Source organism: Lipotes vexillifer, unplaced genomic scaffold (genome assembly GCF_000442215.2).
Source record: "Lipotes vexillifer unplaced genomic scaffold, Lipotes_vexillifer_v1.1 scaffold1439, whole genome shotgun sequence".
In the NCBI taxonomy this organism is placed as follows: Eukaryota; Metazoa; Chordata; class Mammalia; order Artiodactyla; family Lipotidae; genus Lipotes; species Lipotes vexillifer.
Window position 1 is genome coordinate 860,088 of NW_006785059.1, and position 21,299 is coordinate 881,386.

The 21,299-nt window shown below is 43.2% G+C and overlaps 1 protein-coding gene across 1 annotated transcript in view; it reads right to left on the reverse strand.

Annotated features, from left to right (window-relative positions):
* Positions 1-20,662: 20,662 nt before the first annotated feature.
* The window catches only part of LOC103083947 (BTB/POZ domain-containing protein KCTD2-like), a 16,555-nt gene continuing 15,918 nt past the window's right edge, over positions 20,663-21,299 (reverse strand). Inside the window, 2 exon segments of the mRNA XM_082931074.1 lie at positions 20,663-21,001; positions 21,003-21,296. Of these exon segments, the coding sequence (XP_082787200.1) occupies positions 20,663-21,001; positions 21,003-21,296 (633 nt within the window).

Genomic DNA, 21,299 nt, shown 5'->3' on the forward strand with positions numbered 1-21,299 from the left:
GAGAAAGATTGAGCTCAGTGCTGAGCTGTGAGGAGGCAGCTTTATTCTACCTCCAAACAGGACCCTTCTTTGTGTTTCACTTTCCTCTTTTGTAAAATGGAGCTGTTTTACTTCTTCCTAGTAGAGTTATAAGGGCTAATTAAAGCCTGTGGAAGCACTTTTGAAGAATATCCTAAGATGTAGGGTGCTTGAGAAGTGAAAACTATCATTAATATATTTTAATCATCACGTTAAATACCCACATAGACACACCCACCTCTTCTCCATTCAGGCAGATTTTTGCAAAGGGGTAATTAACAGAGATGATGTCATAACCACAGATGGCTGCTTTCATCCTGAAAGCTGCAAAGTTTCCAAATGCTCACTAACTCCTCATTAGACTTTTAAAACATATTAAATAAGTACAGAGTCCCCAAATCTGAGCGAAAGCATGCTGGCAAGAGAAACTTTTTTCTTTGTAAACAGAGTAAATGAACATTTAAAAGTAGCCAACTTTTAGGTAAGCCTGCCAAAACCCAGAGGGCAGCAGTAATAAAATCAAATGCTGAGATTGCATGTTTGGAAAAATCAACTTGACTACATCCAAAAAGATCTCCAGAGACCTGTACCTGCTTTTTAAATCTTCACCAGGAGGGGAGGAGTTACAAGAGTCCTGTCTCCTGGCACCTAGAAAGGGATGAGGGCAGCTTTTCAGCTGTTAAATGCCAAACCCTCTGGGAAACAGCTGACAAGCGCTTTGCTAATGCAGACACCAGCTACAGTGATGCAGCTCTTTGAAATTCTAATATAATGTTCTCAAATTCCCCTGTGATGGGAAACCCTGTGTCCTTTTCCAATATCTACAGGGAATCATGGGATAGTGGGGTGGTGAAGGGTACATTTTACCTAGTGACTTCCGGTTCTGATTTCCGGGGTTTGCTCAGAATTCTATCACCCATACTTCACCTCTTGTTTTCTCTCCACTCCCTGTCAACCCTAACATGTAATAAAGCCCCTTTTCCTTGATCTCCCCAAAACGCCACTCACCAAGGCTGTCGTGAATGTGTAGCAGACTTTGGTAGAGGACTTGGAGAGTTTAAGACATAATGTAGGTAGCCTCAGCCATTCATCTACCCCTCACTCCACTCCCCTTTCCCCACCAAGGACCCTTTCCCTCTCCTTTGTTCCTCTCCGGAGCAAACTCACCCCAGATTCTCATTCTTTTCTTATGCTGAGCAGTCTGGCTTCCTCTCTGTCTCACTCCCAGGTGGCCCCAGCCCTGCTATCTTTCTAAAACCACAATGGCCCATTAGTTTGCTTTTCTAAACAAAGACAGTTCTCACCCAAGAAGAATTCTGTTCCAAGTCATTCAGGAATGCTTTTCAGAAATGTACAATTTCTGCAGCAGTTAACAGAAAAATCCACCTAATAATGCCTTTGGTCAGAAGCTCTCAAACTTTTTTGGCTTTCAGGACTCCTTTACACTCTTCACTCAAAATTACTGAGGATCCCCAAAAGCCTTTGTTTATATAGGTTATATCTATCAATATTTACTGTATTAGAAGTTAATACTATATTTCCCAGTTAACCGAGAAACTTTTAAAATTTGTATTCATTTGGACTTCCCTGGCGGTCCAGTGGTTAACACTCCCACGCTCCCAATGCAGGGGACAGCCCTGGTCAGGGAACGAAGATCCCACGTGGTGTGGCCAAAAAAAATAAAGTTGTATTCATTTAAAAATAACAGTAAAGGGCTTCCCTGGTGGCGCAGTGCTTGAGAGTCCGCCTGCCGATGCAGGAGACGCGGGTTCGTGCCCCGGTAGTGGCTTATAATAAGTAATAATTTCTCATGAACCCTAAAATGTTCTGTTTTGGCTCAGGTGTCTAGCGTGTCAAGATGGGAACCAATTTTGTGCTTCTCATTTAAAGCTTGTGAATGTCAGTTCTTGGTCAAGCAGAGGAGAAAGATTGAGCTCAGTGCTGAGCTGTGAGGAGGCAGCTTTATTCTACCTCCAAACAGGACCCTTCTTTGTGTTTCACTTTCCTCTTTTGTAAAATGGAGCTGTTTTACTTCTTCCTAGTAGAGTTATAAGGGCTAATTAAAGCCTGTGGAAGCACTTTTGAAGAATATCCTAAGATGTAGGGTGCTTGAGAAGTGAAAACTATCATTAATATATTTTAATCATCACGTTAAATACCCACATAGACACACCCACCTCTTCTCCATTCAGGCAGATTTTTGCAAAGGGGTAATTAACAGAGATGATGTCATAACCACAGATGGCTGCTTTCATCCTGAAAGCTGCAAAGTTTCCAAATGCTCACTAACTCCTCATTAGACTTTTAAAACATATTAAATAAGTACAGAGTCCCCAAATCTGAGCGAAAGCATGCTGGCAAGAGAAACTTTTTTCTTTGTAAACAGAGTAAATGAACATTTAAAAGTAGCCAACTTTTAGGTAAGCCTGCCAAAACCCAGAGGGCAGCAGTAATAAAATCAAATGCTGAGATTGCATGTTTGGAAAAATCAACTTGACTACATCCAAAAAGATCTCCAGAGACCTGTACCTGCTTTTTAAATCTTCACCAGGAGGGGAGGAGTTACAAGAGTCCTGTCTCCTGGCACCTAGAAAGGGATGAGGGCAGCTTTTCAGCTGTTAAATGCCAAACCCTCTGGGAAACAGCTGACAAGCGCTTTGCTAATGCAGACACCAGCTACAGTGATGCAGCTCTTTGAAATTCTAATATAATGTTCTCAAATTCCCCTGTGATGGGAAACCCTGTGTCCTTTTCCAATATCTACAGGGAATCATGGGATAGTGGGGTGGTGAAGGGTACATTTTACCTAGTGACTTCCGGTTCTGATTTCCGGGGTTTGCTCAGAATTCTATCACCCATACTTCACCTCTTGTTTTCTCTCCACTCCCTGTCAACCCTAACATGTAATAAAGCCCCTTTTCCTTGATCTCCCCAAAACGCCACTCACCAAGGCTGTCGTGAATGTGTAGCAGACTTTGGTAGAGGACTTGGAGAGTTTAAGACATAATGTAGGTAGCCTCAGCCATTCATCTACCCCTCACTCCACTCCCCTTTCCCCACCAAGGACCCTTTCCCTCTCCTTTGTTCCTCTCCGGAGCAAACTCACCCCAGATTCTCATTCTTTTCTTATGCTGAGCAGTCTGGCTTCCTCTCTGTCTCACTCCCAGGTGGCCCCAGCCCTGCTATCTTTCTAAAACCACAATGGCCCATTAGTTTGCTTTTCTAAACAAAGACAGTTCTCACCCAAGAAGAATTCTGTTCCAAGTCATTCAGGAATGCTTTTCAGAAATGTACAATTTCTGCAGCAGTTAACAGAAAAATCCACCTAATAATGCCTTTGGTCAGAAGCTCTCAAACTTTTTTGGCTTTCAGGACTCCTTTACACTCTTCACTCAAAATTACTGAGGATCCCCAAAAGCCTTTGTTTATATAGGTTATATCTATCAATATTTACTGTATTAGAAGTTAATACTATATTTCCCAGTTAACCGAGAAACTTTTAAAATTTGTATTCATTTGGACTTCCCTGGCGGTCCAGTGGTTAACACTCCCACGCTCCCAATGCAGGGGACAGCCCTGGTCAGGGAACGAAGATCCCACGTGGTGTGGCCAAAAAAAATAAAGTTGTATTCATTTAAAAATAACAGTAAAGGGCTTCCCTGGTGGCGCAGTGCTTGAGAGTCCGCCTGCCGATGCAGGAGACGCGGGTTCGTGCCCCGGTCCAGGAAGATCCCACATGCCGCGGAGCGGCTGGGCCCGTGAGCCATGGCCACTGAGCCTGCGCGTCCGGAGCCTGTGCTCCGCAAATGGGAGAGGCCACGACAGTGAGAGGCCCGCATAACGCAAGAAAAAATAAATAAATAAATAACAGTAATAAGCCCATTGCATGTCAACATAAATAATACATTTTTATGAAAAATAACTATTTTCCAAAACAAAACCAAAAAAATGAGAATGACACTGTGTTACGTCTTTGCAAATCTTTCATGTCTGACTTAATAGAAGACAGCTGGGTTTTCTAGCAGCTTCTGCCTTCAATCTGTTGTGATATTAAACAACATGGAGCCTCTGGAAAACCCCACTGTATGCTCATGAGAGAATGAGGGTGAAAAGGGCTAATAACATCTTAATACTGTTGTTACGGCTCGCCTCACCGGCGCAGTAAAGCCAATCTACTGACACTGGGTCGTGGTGAAGGGAAGTGCAGCGTGTATTGCAGGGCCCCAAGCAAGGAGTCCACGCACCTAATGCTCAAAAGGCCCGAACTCCTGATGGCTTTCAGGGGAAGGTTTTTAAAGACCGGGTGAGGGAGAGGGTTGCTGGGTATGTGATCAGCTGGTGGACATTCTTCTGATTGGTTGGTGGTGAGGTAATCAGGAGTCAACATCAACCTTCTGGTTCCAGCTGGTCTGGGGTCTGCGTGCCTGTGGGCGGCAGGCAGTTAACTCCTTCCACCTGGTGGGGGCTTCCGTGTCTGCAAAACAGCTCAAAGGATTTGGCTCCGAAGATTATCTATAGCCCTTGAGGAGGAACTAAAGGTCCTGACTTTGTTTAATGGCCAAACTATTATTTTGTCTTGTTTGACTGTTCTCCTTTGTTTCTGCATTTTCTCACTTCTCTGATTAAATATATTAAATATATTCTTTGGAACTCAGGGAGGGCCTAGGAGGCTAAAGTTTTCCCATAGACAAGAGGCAGGTGGAGGACATGGGGGAGGGGTGGTCCTGTCCCAGGAAGGCCTTATAGGGTCCTGCTCAGTTACACTATTATAAATTTTGTTCTCATGGGACCTCTTAAAGGGTCTCAGGGATCCCCAGAACACACTTTGAGAACCACTATCTTAAAACCTAAAGACATTTATTGTTTACTTAATAAGAGATCTGAGGTAGGTGGGCTCAGGGTTGGTTCGGCAGGTAACACCACCGAAGACCTGGTGCTTTCCTACCTTCCATTCCCCCCCCACCATTGCATGTTGCCTTCTCACCTTCAGGCTTGTTGCAAGATGGCAGCCACAGCTCCAGACATTAACTTCACACACATTCAAAGGAAGCAAGCAGGGAGGTGTACCTAGGGAAACCACCACCTTCTCCCCATCTCTCTGTTTCTAACCAAGAGTAAGTTTTTTCCAGAAAGCCCCAGCAGACTTCTCCTCCAACCTTACTGGCCTTGATGGGTCACATGGCTACTCTTAACTGCAGAGGAAGACAGGAAAGGAAGTCTCTTGAGATGGGGAACAAGAGGGCTATGATAAGCTAAACTCAAGACTCCTTGTCCCCTGAAGCTAAGCACATGGTTGCCCAAACAAAATCAGGCTTCTGTTAGCAATGTAGATGGTGGATTGGCTGCATGATAAGCAACAAACAGTGCTACCCCCCACTCTTAAACTAATAAATATTTCTCCTACTACATCTTTATCCATAACAAGGAAGCAAAATGTGTAATTGACCCAAAACTATTGGCAGAGACTCGACTACAAGGACTGGATTTCTAGTAAAGATGGTCTCATGGGAATCTCTAGTTAACTTGAGCCACCAAATTGGGTGAAAGCGCAGAAAAGCATTGTTATTTTTCAAACATTAAGTTGAATGTTAAGTTGGACATGAAAATCCTTCATCATATAGATCCCCAAGGCCATCTCTAAGGTCATTTTGCGAATATCATATCAGAAATGAGATCTCTTGTGGTTTCCTTGGATGTAAGATCTTTGGGGAAACAACAGAACTCCACACTAAAGATTATCATAAAGATTGAAGAGTATTCTTAAGTGGATTATCAAGCAAAGCTACGGCCCCACATAATTCTAATGGGTGGGTGTCCACAGTTGATGAGCCACAAATTTGGAGGTGCTCAGCCAATCTCTTGGGAAATATCCATTGAGCAGACTTGGAACATACAAATAAGAATATTATTATTTGTTTTTCTTTGAAACTTATCTCATTCCAAAAGGGATTCTAGTAGCATACAACACAAAATATAAAATAAAATAAATTGTCTCTATAATAAGAATTTTTCTCCCCCAATTTTTTCTAACCAAAGTGAAGAAATTGGACAGGAAGGAAAAAATAAGATGAAGCTAAGGTTAATGCCTAAAATTCATGATATAAGGTTACATACTGTTTTTAGAGCTGACTTTCAAATTTAACACAACTGCCAGCAGCCCCATCACAGAGAGAATACGATGAATTTACACAATGCCACTGTTACTAAGGAAAATATTCTCCTCAGGCTCACATATATACATAGGTACACACACACATACAGGCATTGAGATATCTAAACAAACAAACAAGCAAAACAAGCTTTCAAAACCATCTCCACAATAAATAGTTAAATAGGGCTACTTCTCATTACAGTCTTCAACATATGTCAAAGCAAATTTCCATAAACATCATGCTACAAATGCCTACAAGATGGGGCACAGGTACATAGCTCTTTGAGGATCTGGTTTAACACAAAAATAAAATTTAGAGACGACGGAGGTCTGCAATCAGCAAGAAGCAAATGAGAGATTAGTACATTTTCTTTAGCTGCTACAAATTATTATTATTATTATTATTATTATTTTTTTTTTTTTTCTGCTACGTGGGCCTCTCACTGTTGTGGCCTCTCCCGTTGCGGAGCACAGGCTCCGGACGCGCAGGCTCAGCAGCCATGGCTCACGGGCCCAGCAGCTCCGCGGCATATGGGATCCTCCCAGACCGGGGCACGAACTCGTGTCCCCTGCATCGGCAGGCGGACTCTCAACCACTGCGCCACCAGGGAAGCCCTACAAATTATTTTTTAATTGAAGTATAGTTGATTTACAATGTTGTGTTAGTTTCAGGTGTACAGCAAAGTACACACACACACACACACACACACACACGCACGCACACACACATATATATAGAGAGAGGTGTACAGTGATTCAGTTATATATGTATATATGTATATATATATGTATATATATATATGTGTGTGTGTGTGTATATATATATATATAAATTAGTACATTCTAATATCACCAAAGGACAAGTTTGACGAGAAAAAGTAAAATAAGTCTTACATTTTTTTCTTTTTTTTTTCTCTTTTTTTGCCACACTGTGCATATGGGATCTTAGTTCCCTGACCAGGGATCAAACCCATGCCCTCTGCAGTGGAAGTGCAGACTCTTAACCACTGGACCGCCAGGGAAGTCCCAAATCTGTAAATATTTTGGGAAATAATTGGTACAGAGTGATTTCTTTTTTTTTTTTTTTTTTTTTTGCCACGACACTCGGCTTGCAGGATCTTAGTTCCCCAACCAGGGATTGAACCCGAGTCCTCGGCAGTGAAAGCACAGAGTCCTCACCACTGGACCGCCAAGGAATTCCCTGAATTTTATAAGAATATCTCACAACCATAGATGGTTAAGGGTAGGAGGGCAGAGAATAAAGATTTTTTTTTAATTTATTTATTGTTATTTATTTTTTTGCTGCTTTAGGTCTTCATTGCTGCACGCAGGCTTTCTCTAGTTGCGGCGAGCGGGGGCTACTCTTCGTTGCGGTGCGCGGGCTTCTCATTGCGGTGGCTTCTCTTGTTGCAGAGCACAGGCTCTAGAGCGCAGGCTCAGTAGTTGTGGCGCACAGGCTTAGTTGCTCCGTGGTATGTGGGATCTTCCCAGATCAGGGCTCGAACCCCGTGCCCCCTGCATTAGCAGGCGCATTCTTAACCACTGAGCCAACCAGGGAAGCCTGAGAATAAAGTTTTTAAGACTAGACTTTTAACATTCCTACATGAGAATTCAAAGCATCCCAGATTAATAATAAAAGTAAATACTATAAGTAAACAGTTGTGTAAAAGCCTGATAAATCAAAAACTTTAGAAAAACAGATTAGTTAAGGTTACCTTCTAATAGAATTCAAAGGGAAACAAAAAGTTGAAAGAACCTCACATAAAGTCCATAAATCGAAAGGGAGAGAACAAATGAAACTTTAAATAAATTTAAAAGGAAATGGGATATGGTAAAATTTCACCAATTAAAGCATTAAATGTAAAGAGGCTGAACTCTGCTCTTAAAAAAGGCAGTTAAAAAAAAAAAAGGCAGTTCATTGACTGTTAAAAGAGCAAAACCTAACAATTTGTTGCTTACAGGAGACACACAAACCAAAAAAATTCAACAGAGCCCTGGTGTAAGAGGATATTCTTATGTGAACAGAAGAAAAGCTGGGATTACTGTTTTGGTAGCAGATAAAGCAGATGTAATCGCAAAAAGCAGTACAATAAGTAAGGTCATTACATAATGGCCAAATGTACATTAAATTATGAAAATTGAAAAATACCGAAAGTATGTGTTACAGAAACCATTGCAACAAAGTCAGGGAAAGAAAATGGACAAAAAAGGACAAAAAGGCAAGAAGAAATAAAAAACAAACATTATTTTAATTGGAACCCTCAACATTCCATTTCAGGAAGGAATAGACAAAGAATATATTGGAAAATACTATGTGATTGAATAACTCATTCAATAAAAATCTTGGTGGTGTGTTCACTACGTTCCAGGGCCTCTGTAATCCATGTTAGAAGACAATTCCATAAACAATATGAGTTTAACAGACATGTGGGGAAACTAAAGATGGGACAGGTTCATATGGTCTTTTCTCAAATGTACATAAATCATACCATTTGCAAACAAACATACGAAAAATTATGATTCTATATTGGACCACAAAGACTCATTCTTTCATTGATTCAGCACACATTAACGAGTTTATTCAACTTACTAGATTTGGTATTTGCAGAAAGGCAGAAATACGGTCCACCAAACAGTCAAACCACAAGGCATTAAAATTTTTTAAAATAACAAAAACAAAATGCCGATCACATAGGAATGCTATGTGACACATTTAAATGCTCTCTTTGGAAGTGCTTGAGTTACACAGGAAATCCAGAACATATGTAGGTGACATCTGTTGTTTTTGTCCTGCCCCAATTCTCCCTTCTGCTAACAGAGGTCATCTCTTTCTCTGGGGAGCTTCCCCTCCCCAACTCTGCATGACTTTGGTGGAACTCTCAACCCCTGATTCTGTGATGAGGAGGTGACCCAAGTGGCCAGAGTAACTCATTCTTCTGAAGATAGTGATTGTCCTAATGGGCATGTGATCCACACGGGTGAATCAAGAGCCCTTTTCAAAGTCTGATATGAACGTTGGGGGAGAGAGAGTCATGGTAAATTCTCCAAGATTCTGAGGGTTAAGGAGAACATAAACCTTGTGACGCTCGTGACCAGCTCACTTGCCTTGTGGAGAGAGTCTACTTGAGACTGAAACCTACACAAAGAAAAGAATGAAGATATGGGAGTGAGAGGGCCAGAATCCTAATGATATTACTTTGATCCCTGGATCCAGCCGTGCCAGAAGCACGTCCAGTTGCTCCCCCTCTTTTTAAAAAAAATTGTGGTAAAATATATAGAACATAAAATTTGACATTTTAAACCTTTTTAAGAGGAGTGGCGTTAAGTGTACTCACATTGCTGTGCAACCATCAGCACTATCCATCTCCAGAACTTTTCCATCATCCCAAACTGAAATTCTGTACCCACTAAATAACAACTCCCCTTCCCCCTCCTCCCAAGAAATTCCCTATGAGGCTTAAACTGTTTCTAGTTCAATTTCTGTACCTTTTAATTAAAAGAGTCGACTAATGCAACTCTGTAAGAGAACATTTTTAAGCAATGAAAACATAATACAAAATATACAATTATTACATATAACAAGAACTATAAAATTATTCAAACTCTTGACACAGTAATCTTATTCTGGGAAGTATAACCCAAAGAACCCTCCGCCACACACACACACACACACACACACACACACACACACACACACACACACACCACACACAAAACCTATATTGAACAAAAAGCATTCAGGCTATTGATAATAGTGAATTATGAAAACATGGTGGGTGTCACATGGGTGACAACTAAGCAAAATTTTAATGACATATGTGGACCATGTAAAAACATGAAAATATTCATATAAAATAATCTAAAGTGGAAAAAGCAATTGAAATAGCAAGCGTGCATTGATGGTAAGTGTAAAGGAATGAAAGACTTGAATACACACTTCCCAAAAGCCCATGTAACGTTGCTCAACTTCATTAATTACTAGGGAATTACAAATGAAAACCATAATGTGATACCACTTCACACCTACCAGAATGGCTCAAAAGACAATACCAAGTGTTGGTAAGGATATAGAATAAGTGAACTCTCATACACTGTTGCTGGGAGTGTAAATTGGTACCATCAAATTGGAAAACCATTAGGCAGTATCTATTCCGCTCCTGGGTGTATACCCAAGAGAAATTCATGTACTAGAATGTTCAGAGCAGCACCATTCCTAATAGCCCCAAACTAAAACTACTAGAACACACCTCAGCAATAGAATGGATCTGTAAATTGTGGATATTCACACAATGGGATACTATATATAGTGGTCTGCAACCTATAACCTGCAGGCCAAATCCAGCTTGCTGCCTGTTTTTGAAAGTTTTACTGGGACACAGTCGCGCTCATTTGTTTACATTCTGTCTAAGGCTCTTTTCACCAGCATCAGAAACCATAGTAGTTGCAACAGAAACTATATGGCTCACAAACTTAAAATCTTTACTCTCCGGCCCAGCACAGAAAAAGTTGGCTCTATAGCAACAGGAATGAACCGCCAGTACACATGACAAATGAATGAATCTCACAAACAGATTGTTGAGCAAAAACAACACCAGACCCAAAGAGCACACGTTGTATGGTGGTTATCTTTGGGGAGGTAGCGTCTGAAATAGGGCATGAAAGGGGGTTCTGAAGCTATGGTCACATTCTGTTTCTTGTTCTGGATGCTGTTTGTGAATATTCATCCAGCTCTGCACTTATGATTTATGAGCTTTTCATAACCTATTGTAAGTACCGAGCTGGGTGTATATTATGCATTCACCATAATGCATACATTTTAAAAGTATAAAAAGACCATTACTGACATTTTAAAAATTAGGAAAAACTACATGCACTAAATGTACTATCTCAGATTGGATCCTGGAACAACAACAACAAAATAACATTAGTGGAAAAACTGGGGAAATCCAAGCAAAGTCTGTAGTTTAGTTAATAGTAATGTACCAGTGTTGGTTCCTTCATTCTGGCTAATGTACCACGTACATTATGTAAGATGCTAACATTAGGGCAAGCTTGGCGAGGGGTGCATAGGAACTCAGTACCAGCTTTACAACTTTTCTGTAAATCTAAAGTTGCTTCAAAAGAAGCACAGGGAGATCAGCTCGGTGCCTTGTGACCACCTAGAGGGGTGGGATAGGGAGGGTGGGAGGGAGGGAGACGCAAAAGGGAAGAAATATGGGGATATATGTGTATGTATAGCTGATTCACTTTGTTATAAAGCAGAAACTAACACACCATTGTAAAGCAATTATACTCCAATAAAGATGTTTTAAAAAAAAAGAAAAAGTAGTTTTTGAAAAAACTATAGAGCTAGCAGCAGTTCACAAATGTTTTGGTCTCAGGACCCCTCTACACCCTTAACATTTACTGAAGACCTCAAAGAGTTGTTGTTTGTGTGGGTTACATCTATCAAATATGGGGATATGTGTATGTATAGCTGATTCACTTTGTTATAAAGCAGAAACTAACACACCATTGTAAAGCAATTATACTCCAATAAAGATGTTTTAAAAAAAAAGAAAAAGTAGTTTTTGAAAAAACTATAGAGCTAGCAGCAGTTCACAAATGTTTTGGTCTCAGGACCCCTCTACACCCTTAACATTTACTGAAGACCTCAAAGAGTTGTTGTTTGTGTGGGTTACATCTATCAATATTTACTGTATTAGGAATTAAAACAGAAAATTTAAAAATATGTATTCATTAATTCATTTAAAATAAGAATAAGAAACCCATTACATATGAACATAAATCATATTCTTTTATGAAAAATAACTATATTTGCCAAAACAAAAAAAAATTAGCCAGAAGAGTGGCATTGTTTTACATGTTTGCAAATCTCTCAGCTTTTATGCTTAAAGAAGACAGCTGGATTCTCCAAGTGCTTCTCCCCTCAATCTTTTGTGTTAGCAAACATAAAACACTACAGTACATTAGGGAGAGAATGACAGTGACAAATGCAAACACTGCCTTAGTATTATTATGAAAGTAGTTTTAAATAGGCAGGACCCCTGTACTACACTATATAGGAATGGATTAAACAATAAGATTGTTTTTCATTTGATTCCTTGTTCAGTAAAATTGCTTCAACTAGATCTTTTTTTTTGATGTTAAAAACAAAGTCTCCTGCAGGAAGCTAATTAAGCATCGCTGCCAAGAGGCCAGCAGCTCCTGTCTGAGCCTGTGTTTCTGCATCTTTCCTGCAACAGAATGAGGCTCCTGCCCGGGTTGCCAAGGACGCACTGTCCCCGCTGGAAAGCCCTGCTCACCACGGAGGCTCCAGCAGATGTCCATAGAGGGTTTTTTAATGCCGTGCTAAGCGGCTGGTACCGAGGTCATGCATGAGAGGGGAGGTGCAGCCTGCTCGGGATTTATTCGGGGGCTCACACCAGGGACCTAGCCTCTCAGGGTTGCAGTGCATGAACGTGCCCGGGCTTGCACACCACCTGGAATGGCTGCCAACAGGGCACCGCTGGCCAGCACCGCCCCGGCCCAGCGCTGCCTTCTTTCTGTTTGTTTATTCTTTATATCAAGTAGATGTGATTTTGCACTTTTTAATTGAAGTACAGCCTGGATATGGAAAAGTGCGCCTATGATAAGATACTGTTTCATGAATTTCCGCAAACAGCACAGCCGTGCAGCCCTTACCCCCGAAGCCCGCCCCTCCCCCAGCCCATCCCCGGACAAAACTCAAGCACCTTGCTGGATAGCCACTCTCCTAACTTCTACCACCATAAATTCGTTTTGCCAGTTTCTATACATAAACGGAATCAACTGTACCTGTTCTTCTGTGTGTGGCTTCTTTTGCTCAAGGTCTTATCTGTATGAGCATCTGTCTTAGGACCTTAAGTGTAGTTCATTCATTTCCACTACAGGATAGTACGCATTCCATTGTATGACTATACTGCAATTGTTTATCCATCCTCCGTGGACATCTGGGCCATTTCAAGTTTGGGGCTACTATGAATAAGGCAGCCATGAACATTCCTGTAGGAATCTTTTTGTGGGAACATTAGCTAGTTTTAAATTTAAACTTACCATGTTTTTATTTTTTTAAACACAACAGTACAGGTTATAATGTGAAAAGCAGAAATTGCCTTTCTCATTTCTGCCTCTTTTTTGTAAGCCCTATTAAATTTCTCCTTTCAGAAATTTCTTAAGCATCTAAACACTCATGAATATAAATGAATGAGATCACTCTTTTGGCACTTGGTGGTTTTTTTTTTTTCACTTAATTATCATGGAGATTGTATTAGTCATGATGGGCTGGAATATGCTGAAGTAATGAAAAGTATTCACAATCTCAGTGGTTGAAATGTTTATTTCCCCCTCCTACTACCTATCTAAGCTGGGTAGATAAGATATTAACGTTCATCATAGTCACTCAGAGACCCAGGTCCCATCCCAACATGTGTGTCCAGTCATTGGGGCAGGGAGAAAGGGATGTCACACACCAACACTTAAGGTGTTGGCCCAGAAGGGACATATGTCATTTTTGCTTGGTTATCATTGGCCACACCTACCTTCAAAGAGGGTGGGGAAAATGCAATCCTACCCTGTGTGGGGAGAGAGAACAGAGGCAGAACATTTGGGAACATCTTTAGTGACTACCATGGAGATCTTTCCACATCAGGACCCACAGATCTACCACATTCAACCACAGTAAAGATGTACTGCAAATGACTTAACCAATGCCGCTCCTCGGACAATACAAGCCATGTAACAATGAATGTTCTTTCACATTTATCTTTACTCGTTTCAGTATATCTGTAGGATAAATTCATTGAAGTAGAATTGCTGGCTCAAAGAGTTTGTGCATTTTTATTTTATCTTTGCTGTGTTGGGTCTTTGTTTCTGTGCGAGAGCTTTCTCCAGTTGCGGCAAGCGGGGGACACTCTTCATTGTGGTGCACGGGCCTCCCACTATCGCGTCCTCTCTTGTTGCGGAGCACAGGCTCCAGACCGCAAGCTCAGTAGTTGTGGCTCACGGACCTAGTTGCTCCGCGGCATGTGGGATCCTCCCAGACCAGGGCTCGAACCTGTGTCCCCTGCACTAGCAGGCAGATTCTCAACCACTGCGCCACCAGAGAAGCCCTGTGCATTTTTAAACTGTACTAAATATTGCCAAATTGCTAGGTCTTGCTAAATTATCTCCTGAAGGAATTGCCAATTTGCACTCAGACCAAGAGAGAATGAGAATTTCTGTTTCCACCAAGTCCTGGTTCTATCTAACTTTTTTTTTTTTTTTTTTTTTTTCCGTGGGCCTCTCACTGTCGTGGCCTTTCTCGTTGTCGGACGCGCAAGCTCAGCGCCCATGGCTCACGGGCCCAGCCGCTCCACGGCATGTGGGATCCTCCCGTACCGGGGCACGAACCCGTATCCCCTGCATCGGCAGGCGGACTCTCAACCACTGCGCCACCAGGGAGGCCCGGTTCTATCTAACTTTTAAATCGTTGACCATTAGATAGGCTAATATTGTCATTTTAATTTGTGTTTATTTAATTAGGAATTACGTTGAGCATCTTAACGTATGTCTATTAGTCACATATTTCTCTTTCTGTAAATTACCCATTCCTAACCTTTGCCCATTTTCTGTTGGGTTACTAGTCTTTGCTCTCATTGATTAGTAAGAGCTCTTTGTATATTCAGGAAATTAGCCTATAGTCTGCCGTGTGTATTTCAAAGTTTTTTTGGGGGGGGTATGTATTTATCTTTTGTCGTTATGGTATTTTTGTTTACACAGACATTTAAAATTTCATATTGATCAAAACTACCAGTTTTGGGACCTCCCTGGTGGTGCAGTGGTTAAGAATCCACCTGCCAGTGCAGGGGACACGGGTTCGAGCCCTGGTCCGGGAAGATCCCACGTGCCACGGAGCAACTAAGCCCGTGCGACACAACTACTGAGCCCGCACTCTAGAGCCCACGAGCCACAACTACTGAGCCTGTGCACCTAGAGCCACCTCAATGAGAAGCCCGTGCACCGCAATGAGGAATAGCCCCTGCTCGCCGCAACTAGAGAAAGCCCGCGTGCAGCAACGGAGAACCAACGTAGCCAAAAACAAATAAATAAATAAAAATTTTTTAAAACTACCAGTTTTTTTGCTTTGTGAATTCTGGGTTTAGGAACTTGTTTTAAAAGGCTTTTCCCAATGAAAATACTTTTTTAAATCACCCATGTTTCTTTCTAAAACTTTTATATTCCTTCACTCTGGGAGGATCTTCCTCTCTTAAAAAGAAAAGGATTGGTGTTACTAAAAATCTGTTTCTTGCAGAAAGTGGGTGGATAAATATTGAACTGAACTCTTATTTTGCACTTCAACTGCCCCTGCCCCCCCCCCACACACACACGCATGTTGGGCTCTGAAACCATTTTCCTAAATTCACTCAATTCTTTCTCCAGGAAAATATCATTACTGGCCTAATTACAGATATTCACTCAGAAGAAATCGATCTGGGTCAGCAGGAGCTGTTTTGGCCTCCTTTCCAAATCTTGTTTCCTGCACACAGATACCATAATTATAGGACTGAGTTGAGTTGATGGAACAACCACAAAACTGGCAAGATAAAGGAAGATCAAAAAAACTGAGTGGCTACTTTGCATTCCCTTTCTCCTAGGATTGAGAACTTCAGAAATCCACAAACTAAACACCTATGATACCTAAATTTAAAGTAAAAGAAGCAAGAGTGGGTGGAACTGTATATTCTCATACGTACATAAAAATAACATAGCTTTCTGGCTTAAACTTAAACAATAGTTTTGCTCATTGAATTAGGTAAGATTCTTCATTTTAATTTTCATTCATTTGTCTCTTAAGCACAGACTTCCAATACATACAATGAATCCTATCTGGATGTTTATTTCATCTCCATATTTTGGGAATCTAAAACCTAGAGTATTCCTAGGAAAATCCTTGTATATATGCACGAGGATATGTGTGCAAAAATAGTCTTGGTAGCACTGTTTATAAGTGCTCCAAAGTGGAAACACCCCAAGTGTTCACCAACAGCAGAAAGAATACATAAGTTGTGTAATATTCATACCATGGAATACTATACAGGAGTGGGAGTGAACAAATAGAGCCACATGCCACAAGAGAGTGTTTAGAGCCCTCACAAAATATATACAGTATAACTGATTTCTCTAAATTCAAGCACAGGCAAAGCTAAATCACATTGTTTTAAAATGCATACATGAGAGGTCAAAATATAAGAAAAAGCATGGAAGTGATTACTATAAAAGTCAGGAGAGGGATTATTTCTTGAGGACAGACGACTATGATCAGGAGGGAGGGATACCTGGGGATTTCGAAGATGGGGGTGATGTCTTATTCCTTGATCTGGGTGTTGTTGACATGCGTGTTCCCTTTAGAAACATTTGTTAAATCACACGTGTAGGTTTTAGGCACTTCTCTGTTTTTTTACTTCAACATGAAAAAAGTTTTTTAAAGTTTTTTTTAAAACCCTAGCGGGTTACACAAAGTTGAGTTACAGTAAAAATTCACAGAAGATTAGAGTGGGTTGTGGGCAGGTGTCTGCCTTACATTTGAGGAAGTTGGGTAGGGTTACCAGATAAAGTAGACGATGGTTATGCAGTAAATGTAAATTTCAGATAAACAGTGCATAGTTTTGTAGCATATTTCAAATATTTCATGCAGCAACATGGATGGACCTAGAGATGATCATCCTAAGTAAATCAGACAGAGAAAGACATATACCATATGATATCACTTATATGTGGAATCTAAAAAAAAACGATACAAATGAACTTATTTACAAAAGAGAGATAGACTCACAGACATAGAAACCAAACATATGGTTACCAAAGGGGGAAGGGGGGGAAGGGATAAATTGGGAATTTGGGATTAACAGATACACACTACTATATATAAAATAGATAAACGACAAGGACCTACTGTATAGCACAGGGAACTATATTCAATATCTTGTAATAACCTATAGTGGAAAAGAATCTGAAAAAGAATATATATATATATATACATACACACACACACACACACACACACACACACATAACCGAATCACTTTGCTATACATCTGAAATATTATAAATCAACTATATTTCAACTTAAAAAATATTTCATAGGGGCTTCCCTGGTGGCGCAGTGGTTGAGAGTCCGCCTGCCGATGCAGGGGACACGGGTTCGTGCCCCGGTCCGGGGAGATCCCACATGCCGCGGAGCGGCTGGGCCCGTGAGCCATGGCCGCTGAGCCGGCGCGTCCGGAGCCTGTGCTCCGCAACGGGAGAGGCCACAACAGTGAGAGGCCCAGGTATCGCAAAAAAATAAATAAATAAAAAATAAAAACAAACCAAAAAAACATGTTCTATTCTCCTATCTTGACAAATACACCCTCACAATGACAAAGTTGATAAATATATATGTAAAGCTATGATATTTTTTTCTGTTTCATGTCTTTATTGATCAGAGAGAAAAAAAAAGGGTCACAGCATTTCAGACTTTATTCAAACACACAAATGGTAACAAAGGGCACCCACAAGTGACAGGCATGGTGCCTAAGGCCTGGCTCAAAGGCCATGCTGGAAGGTGTGGGTGACTTCTCAGCCCTACTCCCTCAGCATCTCTGTCCCTTCCTCCTCTGCACCTCACGGACACCCCTGAGATCAGTTAAAATTGTGCAGAAACTAAGTTACTCTAGAGGAGCTTGGGCCCTGCCTCACTGCCAAGAAAGCGCAGGTTCTGAGGAGAAGATGGAAGCGGGCTTCGGGGTCGTCGCTCAGGAGACGCCAGGCTGCTCCCTGGGTCTGGCCTGCATCACCCACGGCCTCGGACCTGGGCAGGGAAGGAAGCAGGGAGACAGTCCCCACGTGGCAGCCCTGGGCAGCTGGAGAGCGTGGGTCACTGGTCATGTGATACCCCCCAGCCCATGGCCAGACCTCTGCCTGAAGTTATTCCCCCGGAGGGAGAAGGCTTTCAAGAAAAAAACACCAACTAGGTTCATAAAGGGCTTGGGTAAAATACTTTTCCAGAAACCTTAAGAAATGAATCACTCTCAGATTCCTGGAGCGTTGGAACAACTGAAATTGTCGTGGGGTTGCTGGGAGGAGGGAAACTTGGTGAAAGGCAGCCCTCTAGTTCCTCAGATCACTTAGCAAGGGGCTCAGCAGTCTTTTCGCAGGCTCCACGGTGGACCTCTGAGAAGCATGATGAAAGAAACGATGCATCCTGAGGAGCAGGTCCACACCTCCTCGCTCCTTCTTGCTGGCTTGGGACCAGAAGCTGATCATCAGGTGAGCCCCAGAAAGCAAATCTGATTGGGCACGAGGCCCCAGATGCAGCTGCTTTCCCTCCTTTCAGTCTGACGGTTCTTATTCAAATCAGCCAAAGAGCACCTCGCCCATAGTTCTGTCCTACTTAGGGTAGCTCTTCCTTGACTCCAAATCTTTTTTTTTTTTCCCTGAAAGATGACAGGATGGACATCTGTCACCTTCCTGAAGGCGTGACTGTTTTTATTGTAGGGAGAAGTTCCTCTAACATTTTACAACTGTAAAAATCCTGGGCTCGGGCCAAACTTCCGAGGTGCTGACGTGCACGTTCACGTTTGTGCGCAGACATGGCGTGTCAGCAGACGCCCTGGATACACACTTCTACCCTACTCTACATAGACACGTGAGGGCAACGTGCGAATCCTGGAGAAGGGTTAGGCCACCTGGACAGGGGCAGGTCGCAGGCTCGGAAGACATTTGGCATAGTCGATAGTCATTTCCAAAACACCGTGACCCCAGACCCACGCAGTAAAGCAGCTGAGCTGTGAAGCAGAGAGAACCTCAGCTTTGAAGGTGCCCAGGAGCCATGGGCTTGAGGGGGCTCTTATGGATGGAGCATTCCCCACGGGCACCCTCCCCTCCTCCAGACCATCTGCCACCCTAAGAAAGTCACCCAGGGAAAAGTCAGGATTCTCTGGCCCCTTTGCGTTCCATGACTGCTCATCGAGACTCAAAAGCTTAGAGTCCAGTTACGAGCTCTGAGGTCACAGCCCAAAGGAGGGTTTTCCTCCTCTGGGTCCAACAGCGTTTGATCCTCGACGCCTTGGCACTCCACAGAAAGAAGTGGTAGTGAGGGCTAGGTCAGAGATGGGGGAGTCCTCAGACTGCCCAGCAAACCCACACACACTATGGGGTATGGTGGGGGGCGGGGCTCACTGACGCCACCCAGGTCAGAAACCGAGACGCAAATATCGCACTTTTGGTCAAGGCATTTCCAAGAGACGATCACAAAAATGATACCACTTTTGGATACTACAACATAACACATTTGGCAACTTTCAAAGAAAACAGGCGTCCCCACCCCAAGCCATCGAGGGGTCTAAAGTCCCTTTACCCTCAGCCCCATTTTAAAAAGTCAGGGAAGGAAGATGGGCCAATGCAGGGCAAGAAAAGGCTGCAGAAGCAGTTACATCAACTACCTAAAGCGCCTGTCCGTCTGTCTGTCTCATTCGGCACAGGATGCCGCCTGCCTCAAACCTCTTCTTGGGGAGAAAGCAAGCTATCTGGGGGGTCCAGGCTGCTGGAGACAAACGACGCAAAGCTGAACATGGTAGCAGCTGGGTGCCCCAAATCCAGAGCTGAGATCCCCAGTCTCCAACCACAACCAAGGACATCCTATCCTCCCCCTCCTCCAAGAGGCTTTGTTCATAGGAATGTGGGGTACTCTGGCAACTCTATCCAAACCTCAGTTCAACAACCTGAAGCTAGAACCCTTTGCATCTGCTGCATTATTTGGGGGTGCATGGGCGGGGAAAGATTGTGTTACAGGGCTTCCCTGGTGGCGCAGTGGTTGAGAGTCCGCCTGCTGATGCAGGGGACACGGGTTCGTGCCCCGGTCCAGGAAGATCCCACATGCCGCGGAGCGGCTGGGCCCGTGAGCCATGGCCGCTGAGCCTGCGCGTCCGGAGCCTGTGCTCCGCAATGGGAGAGGCCACAACAGTGAAAGGCCCGCGTACCGCAAAAAAAAAAAAAAAAAAAAAGATGGTGTTACAAAGCGGCTGCCAACGTCCGACATGGCCCACTCAGGTGGAAACATGGCACAGCGCAAGGAAAAACCTCTTCGTTTGCTCCAGCTTCCTTGAAGCACAGCATATGTGCAAAGACCTAGGCCTTCCTCTTCCCCTCCCCCTAGCCCTAGATCAGCTCCAGCTGGGAACCCGGCCCAGCTGCTCTTGTAAAGATTTGTTATAACACTGGCTAAGAAAACAGAAGCAGGTTCTGAAAAGGTATTCTGCAGCCGGAAGCGGCCTCTGGCTTCCGGTTCCTGGTGGGGGGGGGCTGGGGTTCCTTTGGTTTTGACCAGAACACTTCTCCACCGGGGGGCCGGGCTCAGCTTTGCTTTGCAGTAGTTTGGTTACTGAACAGGAGCAAGATTTAACTTCACAGAGGTGCTCTGCTGGGTTGCTCTCTCGTCAGTTAGGACTCCGGACTTTACATCCGATATCCTCTCTCCTGAAGAATCTTTGCCTTCTCGCTCGGCTCAATGGCAATGCCATTGGTAGAATTATTTAATTCTCTGGAGACAACACAGAGGAATTCTGCCTGATCCTCATTTCCATAGTTATAGGAAGATCCGATGCTGATTAGCTGTTTGAATTTCCAACCGTCAGACATAGTGGACGCCATCTGCGTGAGCTCCTCGTCTAGGCACTGCAGGACTCTGTACGCGTGCTTGCCGGGGCCCTGTGAAGTTCTGTTCGCGTTGTCCCGTATCCTTTCCTTATCAAGTCGCACGAGAGACGCAACGTTGTAAAACTCCGCTTCCTCCAGCCACACCTTCTTCTGCCAACTCCTTCGTAATGATGAGCTTCCCAGGGCGAAGGTAGTTCAGGGTAGGACCAAAGTAGGTAGTGTCCCTGTCAATCAGATAGGCCCCTGTCTCGTCCTTGTCTGAGTCCAGCTCCGGGTCCTCCTGGCAGCAGAGGCGGCAGAGAAAAGACCTGGGCTCCCGGCCTAGGGTCTGCCTGGTGGTCACGAAGTAGGTGCCGCCCACGTTCAGCCGGACCCAGCGGGCGGCTCCACCGCCCCCTGCCCGCGCGGGCGGTCCGGGACCCGGCTCCAGCGGCTG